The sequence below is a fragment of the Durio zibethinus genome, chromosome 27, assembly GCF_047325235.1.
Source record: "Durio zibethinus cultivar Kanyao isolate XHJ-2024 chromosome 27, ASM4732523v1, whole genome shotgun sequence".
Taxonomy (NCBI): Eukaryota; Viridiplantae; Streptophyta; class Magnoliopsida; order Malvales; family Malvaceae; genus Durio; species Durio zibethinus.
In genome coordinates, this window is record NC_143188.1 from 12,282,371 (window position 1) to 12,291,643 (window position 9,273).

The 9,273-nt window shown below is 33.6% G+C and overlaps 2 protein-coding genes and 1 pseudogene across 4 annotated transcripts; 1 reads left to right on the forward strand and 2 right to left on the reverse strand.

Moving 5' to 3' along the window:
• Positions 1-2,572: 2,572 nt before the first annotated feature.
• LOC111279692 (protein FAR1-RELATED SEQUENCE 5-like) lies at positions 2,573-5,566 on the forward strand. Of its 2 annotated transcripts, none has more exons than XM_022866696.2 (3): positions 2,573-2,877; positions 3,328-3,884; positions 5,071-5,566. In XM_022866696.2, the coding sequence occupies exons 2-3, from the start codon at positions 3,333-3,335 to the stop codon at positions 5,254-5,256; spliced, it is 738 nt and encodes a 245-aa protein (XP_022722431.2). In that variant the 5' UTR covers positions 2,573-2,877; positions 3,328-3,332; the 3' UTR covers positions 5,257-5,566. The 2 variants fall into 2 exon arrangements, with proteins under 2 accessions (XP_022722431.2, XP_022722430.2); XM_022866695.2 differs by having other exon boundaries at positions 2,574-2,840.
• Positions 5,567-5,657: 91 nt separating this feature from the next.
• LOC111280024 (calmodulin-like protein 3 pseudogene) lies at positions 5,658-7,139 on the reverse strand (annotated as a pseudogene). The gene has a single exon (XR_016334561.1). The product of XR_016334561.1 is annotated as a calmodulin-like protein 3 pseudogene (transcript).
• A 485-nt stretch (positions 7,140-7,624) lies between these two features.
• LOC111279895 (FT-interacting protein 3-like) lies at positions 7,625-8,427 on the reverse strand. Its single transcript, XM_089756126.1, has one exon. It carries the CDS (start codon positions 8,408-8,410, stop codon positions 7,625-7,627), a length of 786 nt encoding a protein of 261 aa, XP_089612252.1. The 5' UTR covers positions 8,411-8,427.
• Between the last annotated feature and the right edge of the window lie 846 nt (positions 8,428-9,273).

Genomic DNA, 9,273 nt, shown 5'->3' on the forward strand with positions numbered 1-9,273 from the left:
GAATAATTTTCAATAATTAACTACTTGGTAAAATTTTAAAGCTTTTGGATAACACAAATTTAAGCTGGTACCATCTTTTGATGGGCGTTGTGAGGGTGCTATAACCTTCCTCACACGTAACCGAACTCCCGAACCCTGTTCTGGTTAGCAGACCTGAACCTATTCTTTTAGGGACCCTTAAACTTAGGTGTTCCCTGAAATGACAGATTCCTTAGGTGGCCAATCGCACCTAGATAAAAAAAATTGGTGGCGACTCCCAAAAGTCAATGTCTAGCGATAGATCCCCGGATCTAGACGTTACGACAGTAGTAATATATAAAAGATATTACCTTCGATTTCCAAAGCCATATGATCAAATGTCCATTCATCATTTGGTTCTTGTACTTAATTTAATTGAATAAACTGAATAAAAAATGATTAATAACATAGATTATGTTATTTAGGGATGTAATCGAGTCGAGTCGAGTCTAATAATAAAAAGTGCGAGCTCGAGTTCGACTCACAACTCGAGACTCGATACTCGACTCAAACTCGATCGAATTTTATTTTTCAAGTGTCAGCTCGATTCGTGATCGAATTTCAGTTATCCGAGCTTACTCAATTAATATATAAAAGTAAGCTCGATTCGTATACTAGACAAGAATTCGATTATTCATGCTCGAACTCGAACTCGGACTCGAAATATTTTATTAATTAAAATAATAAAAATATATTTAAATATAAAAGCTTGATTAGGCTCACGAGCTACTCGAATCGAATATAAGAATACTCGAATTCGACTCGATCGATAAGTAGAACTACTCGAGCTCGACTCGATAATAATCGAATCGAATTCGAGTTTTCTTCGAATTGAATCCGAATAGCTTGCGAGTACTAATGTATCATTTATACCTCAAATGTTATCAAATCTATTTTTTTAATCTATTACTAAAAATTTTGCTCGATTACATTTGGGCTTATTTTTTATTTTAAAATAATATAAATTATTAGAATTTAATTATATTTATTTCTTTATTTATGTATAAAAATATATAAAAATCAATTAAAATATTTACAAAATTTTTATTTTATGAATTTTTTAGATTAAATATCTTTTATTATTCAATTTAACAATAAGCAAATTAATATATTTTATGAGGTTTAAAAAAAAAAACTCAGATTTTTTTTTAGATTTTAAATTTTAAATTTTTTTATGTTTTTCTTTTTAAAAGGAAAATACAAAAAATGAAGGCTAATTTAATTAGACTTTCATTAAACCCAAAACACTATTTGAAAGACTATTTTTATATATACAACACTATAGCGTTTTGTTTCTTAATTAAATTTAAAAAAAAAAATTATGAAGACCTAATTGCTTGACAAACTTCAAACAATGAGACCCTCAATTAAAGCCAATGAATAGTAAAAATTAAGAGACTACTTTTAATTATAATATATAGTAATAGATGTATATATTTATATGTTTAATTAATTAAAGATATTTTTGTAATTTTTTCATAAAAATATTTATTAAGAAAATTCTTAATTTTCATATTTTTTTCATAACATTTTTCTTTTTTAATAAAATTATTTTATAAAAAATAGAATAGTAGTCTCTTAAGGGAGCTAATTAAATTAGTAGACTAGTTTCAATTATAGGAGATAGTAATAAATGTATATATTTATATGTAAGTATATATATATATATATATGTTTAATTGGTTATTTATTTCTTATAATTTTTTTGTTATTTTTTCTTAAAAATATTTATTGAGTAATATTTTTATTAAAAAAATTGTAATTTTTTAAACATTTTTTGTAAGTTTTTCATTTAAATATATATAATTAATTATTTATAGATGATAGGAGAAAAAAAAATCCAAATTGATGTTGCCACTTGCCATGCACATTTTCTCAAAATTCATGCACATATTTAACATTATGATTATTATCATTTATACCCAATTTAACCCATGCATCATAATTTAAGACATATATTAGTTATCCATAAATTAATCTTTAATTTTCCAAGGGATAACTTTAATCTATTGTATTGATATAGATATATATTATAAAAATATCAATTAATTTTTTTATATTAGAAGTTTTCAAAAATTAAAACCCTAATTATTAGATTAATTTTGAATAACCACAAATATATAAAATAAATAAAGAAAATAAAGAAGTTAAAAAATATTTCTATAATCTATAACTTATATATTTTAACAAAAATTTGTAATTGTTGTATTTTCTCTCTGATTGCTTAAATGTTTTCATAAAAATATTATAATTTAAAATATATTTTAAAAATCATACCTTTAATCAAATAATTTATAATTTAAAAATAAAAATAATGACATTTACACTGCAATAAAAATTGCTAACACAGATAATATAACTTTCATATAATACAGACTTTAACACTTTAAATGAATTGTTTAATAAATAAATAGAACTAATTAGCTCCTTGCATAGTGAGAGAGTGAATCCTAGTTGACTACAAAACCAATTATTTTTTCACATTTCAATGAAAAAAAAACATTATTTTAATTTAATTGAGAGAGAAAATATTTTTATTATTGACAAATGACAAGCAGGGATTGATAGGAAGACAAAAAGGTAAAAGTCGGCTGGTCGGATTTTGACAGAGATAATAAACCCCGCACGTTCTGCTCGTTAAAACTTGGTGAAATGTTGAGAATCCATGTCGACGACTGCAAGTCAACCGTCAGATTTTAACCCTCAATTATTTTCTGTCTAAATATCTCTTTCTCGAAGAAAATCTGTCCCTGTTTGAGAAGCAGAAACTCAGAAGGTTACTCTCAAGACCTAAAAGAAACACAGTTCAAAGATCATAAAAAGTAAGCTTTGTTCTCCTCTCCCATTTTTATCAGAATTGTAAGCTTCTTTTCTTGTTTCTTTTTCCATTTCTGGGTTATGCTTTGTTGTGTCTGTTACTAATTCATTTACCTTCTTTCAACTACTTGTTTTTTTGCTACATTTTTTGTTAGGGAAATTTAGACAGGATATTTTGAGTAATTGATGAACTGGGTTTGTTCTGGATTCTTAAGAAAGTGAAACAAATTTTGATTTTTAACTTGGAAAATGCAAATATATGCATTAGCATTAATTAGATAGTGAAGTTTAATTAATTAGCATTAATTTGATTTTGATTTTAGTCTTAAAAGCATTGATGATTTGTGAAGTTTCTTAATAGAAAATGTGGGAAATTGGAATAATAATATGTAATGAACAGGTGGGATATTGAATGCTTTAGGAATTAATTAGATATGAACTATTGTATGCTTTAGGAATTAATTAGATATCAACTATCATTCCCATTTGCAGGAATAATGGCAGGGATTGTTTGTCCACATGAATTTTTGGATAGTGATAGAAGCTCAGAGGATGAAACTGCTCTAAACATTGCTGAGTTTGAAGGGATGGGACAAGAACTGTTGCAGGGACATAATTTAATAAATAATGAGTTCATTTCGTTAGAACAATCAGGTGAAGCTTTGGATTTAGGAAATTTGGAGCCATACACTGGGATGACTTTTCAATCCCTAGATGATGGAAGGGATTTTTATTTTGAATATGCCAAGCGCACTGGTTTCACCATACGAACAAATCGAATTCGACACTCACTAAAGAACATGGCTATAATTGGACGGGATTTTGTGTGTTCAAGAGAAGGTTTTCGTGCAGCAAAGCATACACATAGAAAAGACAGGGTTCTTCCTCCAAGGCCAATTACAAGAGAAGGTTGCAAAGCAATGATAAGGTTGGCTGCAAGGGATGGAGGTAAATGGGTTGTTACCAAATTTGTACGAGAGCATAACCACAAGCTAATGGCACATTGCCAATTTTCCGGGGAGCTGCCAACTATTAATATGCTCAGTGAGGTAAGTCTCTGATACTTAGAAGTGGTCTATTGAGTTGATTTAACTCATTGTTATCATAATTAGGATTTAAATCTTGGTATGGAAACTAAATTACATATTAGCAAAGGTTTCTGATTTGAAATTGATATTTCATAGCATCAGTACCTGTTATAATTACTTATGCATTCCCTGAAGAAGATTTCAGATATAGCATCCTCTACTAATTGAATGACTTGGTGATTGACGGGCCCCATCTATTTGTTGTTTTTGCTGATGCCTGAATCTTCTTTCCTCGAAACCTCTTTTTTCTTGGAAAGGTTATACAAATAATAATTTTAGTATGAGCGTTCACAATGGAATCCTGTCTGTTTTGAATCAAAACTCTATGGCGAGGAACTTCATGTGTCTCTCAAAAACTTTGTGAAGAACTATTTGTCAATGGTTATACCTGCAGGTTCTTACTCTTGGTTTGTGGACCTAGGCATCGTCCATTTTAAGGGGTTGCATTCCAATGGTAGGCATTGTAGCTATGTAATGGTAGATGGGAAGAAGATGTAGACACCTATAGTGTTTGTCTAAGGAATTTCTTTTTACGTTCATACATTTTGAGCAGTGCCAACTGCCAAGGGAAGTACACGAACTGTATAAAAGTTTCCCTAAATGTAGCCTGTATGCTAGTCCTGTGTGGAATCCCCATCTTTTTCCCAATCTTGTTTATGCATTATATTTGGGTCCAAACAATTGTGTAGAAGTTCATACTAAAAATTGAAAGAAGAAGGAACCTGTGGAAATGTCATATTTGGCAACTTGGCCTAAGTTTTGCTGCATTTACTTGAACAGTTTTACACTAGCAGGGTATTATTAAATTAGGCTTTTGCTCACACATTACACTCTTATTGTTTGTGAGTGAAACCTTTGCCACTAGCTACTCTAGGCTTTGGGGTTGGTCCTGGTGAATAAGTTATAGAGACCTGTTAATACTTTGTTGTTGGATTACTTAATTTAGCTTTTTCTGCTATTTTGGGCTTTGATGGCGTTTCTAAAAGAAATCTGGATGTCTAACCTGAAACTCTTGGTAGATCTTTTGCACATATCAGTGACTCCTTGAGGAAATTTTCTACTAGTCAATCATGCATATGATACTCCTTAAATACAAAATACTTAGGTTGATGATTTTGCACCTGACTTCAGGTTGATGCTTTTGCAGGAAGAAAAGGATAAGAAAATACAGGATCTATACAATGAGCTACAGCAAGAAAAAGAACGGTCTGCAGTGTTTCGAGAACAATTACAGATGATTCTTAAAGATCTCGAAGAACATGCTGAATTTATGTCAATAAGAGTTGAGGACATAGTTGACAATCTGAAAAGGGTTGAACTTGACTATGCATAGCTAGCCATGACTTCCTGCAATTTTTTCATAGGATGGGCCATAACTAGACCTAATTTTATAACATTAGGACACTTCTAAATTCAATCCTGGGGTTTGGCATTCTAAATGTTTTGAGGCTGACAAATTAGTTTATTAGCATAACACTGTATCTTAGAAACCACCATGATAGAGGAAACATGTGCTGGGGATTTCTTGGGTGTTCTCCTCTCAATGATTTCAGTTCTATTCAAACAAGTGAAGATGATGAACAAGATTGTAACATGTTAATTTCATTGAATTTCAATAGTAAGTTATTTTTATTGGATCGAAACTGCCTCTCCTTTTACCTCTGCTTCTTTCTCTCTCCCCATGTTCCGGCATATTATTAAAAGAAAAAAAAAATTTTTGCAGCTTCATTGACTGTAAAATTTTAGAACCAGGAAAGGTTGAATGTGGAATTCTCAATGTTGTGGTCAGACTCTAAGGTGAAAAAAATAACAAAATTTGCTCATGCCCCTAGCAATGGTAACTCTGCATCATGGATAAACAAACCAAAAAAAAAACCTCTTCTCCTGATCATTTAAGCAAATCATATATTGATATATACTAGGAAAGAAGAGAAAATTATGACAATGGGGATATCAGAGAGAGAAACAATAACACCACCTATCCCCAACCAATCTTACAGGCATGCAAATCAAAATAAAATGAAAACCAGCAACAAAATACACACTACTATTTTCATCTTCGGTGATAAAAATTGTTCCCAGCTCCCCATTGCACCCTTTTTCCCCTCTCCCTTCTCCAAGTTAGTGATACCATTGATTTGGTGCAGCGACATACATGTGAAGCAATTTGTTGACTGTAACTGTGCGACATGCACACACATAGACACTATGTTGAACCAATGCAACGCAGCCACAAGTCGGAGCCAAAGATCATGTTGATTTGTCCAAAAATATCTACAAACCCTTGATAGATCCTTGCCTTGCAAGTTATGTCAGAGCACTAAAGCCTCTTCCTTTCATCATTTGCTTGAATTCCTTAAAATTAACCCTACCATCACCATCCATATCAACTTTCATTATCATCTTCTTGCAATCCTCAACGGTTTTCCCTTGTTTAAGCCCAAGTGAATCCAAAACAGACCTCAACTCATCAACAGAAATATAACCATCTCCATTTTGATCAAAAACATTGAAAGTCTCCTTCATATCTTCATCTTCATCCTTACCATCCATGAGGGATTGATACAACTCACCAAACTCATCAATATCAACACAATTATTGCCATTGACATCAATCTTTTGAATCATTTGGGTTAACTCTTCATCAGGAATAAAGATGCCCAAGTTCTCCAATGACTCATTCAACTCTTCCTTTGTAATCCTCCCATCTCCATTCTTGTCAAACACTTGGAAAACCCTCTTTAACTCTTCACCATCCATTGTAGCAACAAGGAGAGGATCTGCAGAGGTTTTGTTTTGGTTTCACTGCCGGCAGCAAACAAGGGTGGTGTGGGTAGGATTAATCCAGGAGGGGGGCAGGAAGGATAGTTTCTTGAGGACCAAATAATCTAAAACAAGATTGTATAGTTCGAAAATCCTAAAGAAAACAGTTGGCATTGAAAGGGAAAAAAAAAGACAACAAAACCAAGATTTTTTCTGTGGTAGGAAGAAAATTTGGGAGCAAAATTTGGAGAAAAATTAGTTGCAAAGTTTGAAGGGAAAACCAACAATAAAGGAAGGGGCAGGCTGATGATTTGTGACCGTTGGATGTTTAGTTTTTCCTCAACAGTTGTTTTCGCTTGATTGGTGGGATGGTGACATGTGGTGTCATTGGATATTTAGTTTTTTTATATGATCTCTAAATCATGGTATCTAGTTGAAGTTCTACGTCTTACAGCTGATCTCATGCACTTGTTCCAGTATTATACAAGGCCGGCAAGAAAGAAATGCAGTAAGATGACCATGTCAGGCCACATTTAGCAGGAAGCAAGCATTGCAATTGACCTGAAAACCCTATCTGAAATCTTGTTGGACTTAAATAACATGTAGTAGGTCATACGTCCTATCAGCCGAGTTGCTGTCATCACATGCATGTGTCACTCGGCCATAACCCTCTTTCTGCAAAACCCGGCTTATTGAGGTGCATTTTCAAGCATAGATTCATATCAGAAGGCAGAAATAAGTCCAGAAAATAGAATGTCTGATTAAACAGAGAAACCACAACAACAAACATTGACGGTAAAAGTAGATGCAAAAGGGAAAGTTGGGGAACTTTAGAAAGAAAGAAATCCAATTAACAAGCTACATTCTACATGGTACCGGAATTGCACCCACTTTTTCTGTAGAATGCAAAGAAAAAGGAATAGAAAAGGACTTCATTCTCATATCATGCTATCTGTTCTTCCAGGCAACCTCCTGAAGAAGTTTTGGGGCAGTGAAGGAATGCTGATTCGAAATCTTGGATGCCTCATTGTGAAAAAGCCAACTCCAAGTACAAATAAGCGACCAGGAATGAAATACAAAGTAATACTAGCAAATAGACAAAAAGCTAGAAACATAACAGTAGCTCTTGGATCTCTCCAGCTTAGCATAGAAGTAAACCTCTCAGCTTGAGTTGCAAGGCCCCCAATTATTGTCATTATCCTCCCTGCAATGCTTCTCAAGCAATCATATCTCTTTTTAAGAACTGCACTATTCTTAGAAGATGGAAATGTATCAAACTCCTCATATAATTCATCAGAGTTCGCCAAATCAATGAGAGACAATTTGGTATCCATGTGAGGAGGATGTCTTGACCTTTTCCGGTACTGCAAAGCGCCATAAATGATACAAATGTGAAAAACTAGGGGTAAAACCAGATGAGGGAAAAGAACCAAGATCAAATACACGAAATAAACCACCACTGTAGAAATGAGATTCTTCCATTTGCATATGTGATCAAACAATTTCCAAGCCTCAACAAGTAGATTAAAAGTAGCCAGGAGTCTTTCAAGATTAGCTCTTCCTCTTCTTAAACTCCATACATTGGAGCACACATCCAGCATATACTCCACAACTTCTCTCCTTAATGGCGGCTCAGCACGGCTCAACCTCAACGACAGAGTATGAATAACTTGGTGCCTTAAACTCTCAACTTGATATACTGACAGTGGGAGAAGATAATGCATTTTAAGGGAACAAAGGCTGTGTTTAAGATTGGAACAAAGGCTGTGTTTAAGGTTGAAACAAATACCATGTAGATGAGCAAGTAAATCTCACTGCTAATTGAATTTCACTCATCTTCTTCACTCCATTGGGTTGTAAAACGATAAGTGGATAAGAATGTGTATAAATCCTATCAGCATTAAGTGTAGAGAGTAGAATCCTTACCTTCCTGATTCTTGGATCCTCCGAATTTCCAGTGTTACTTCCTCCTTGCAAGTGACAGCTATCAAACACTCCAATTGTAATTACCATATAGGGATCATAAACTTCCCAAGTATATTGTTCCTTCCACTTCGGAGCAAAACTGTCAACAATTGTCCGTGTCCTCACCCACTTAGGCCCATATTTGGCTATACAATACCCGTCAGTAGTTCCACGTCCATCTTTGGACTTCATTGGCGGCAAACCAGTTGCATTCAAGATTCCTAACTCCAAGACATCAATGATAGGAGGCCACAACAATTTGGACGTCGCCCTGAAATCACTACTATAGTAAATGGACTCATCGAGAACATGATATCCCCCATCTAAACAGACCTCAAATGGAGCCTGCTAGCAAACCTCACCTCCCTATTGTTTTGATTATCATGCTCAACCTTTCCAAGATTATACCAGTTAGCCTCTAGAGGTATAGGAAGTACCCTCTTCTCCACTTTTGGTAATTGAATCATGCAACTGCCAAGAATATCCTCCTTATTGTACCCAACTTATCCACCACAGTCAAGATCAAAGGATCATCAAAAGGTTCTGCTACAACAAACATCAAATCCTCATTCCAGGTAGGGTTGATGCTTTTATTGGGCGAAAATCTACTCCTCAAAACCAT

What these genes read in the sequence shown, in the direction of transcription:
- LOC111279692 (XM_022866696.2), top strand. Translation starts at nt 3,333, where the DNA reads ATGGCAGGGATTGTTTGTCCACATGAATTTTTGGATAGTGATAGAAGC. An exon ending in CTATTAATATGCTCAGTGAG is followed by an intron (nt 3,885 to 5,070) that starts GTAAGTCTCTGA and finishes ATGCTTTTGCAG; the next exon opens with GAAGAAAAGGATAAGAAAAT.
- LOC111279895 (XM_089756126.1), bottom strand. Translation starts at nt 8,410, where the DNA reads ATGCATTATCTTCTCCCACTGTCAGTATATCAAGTTGAGAGTTTAAGG.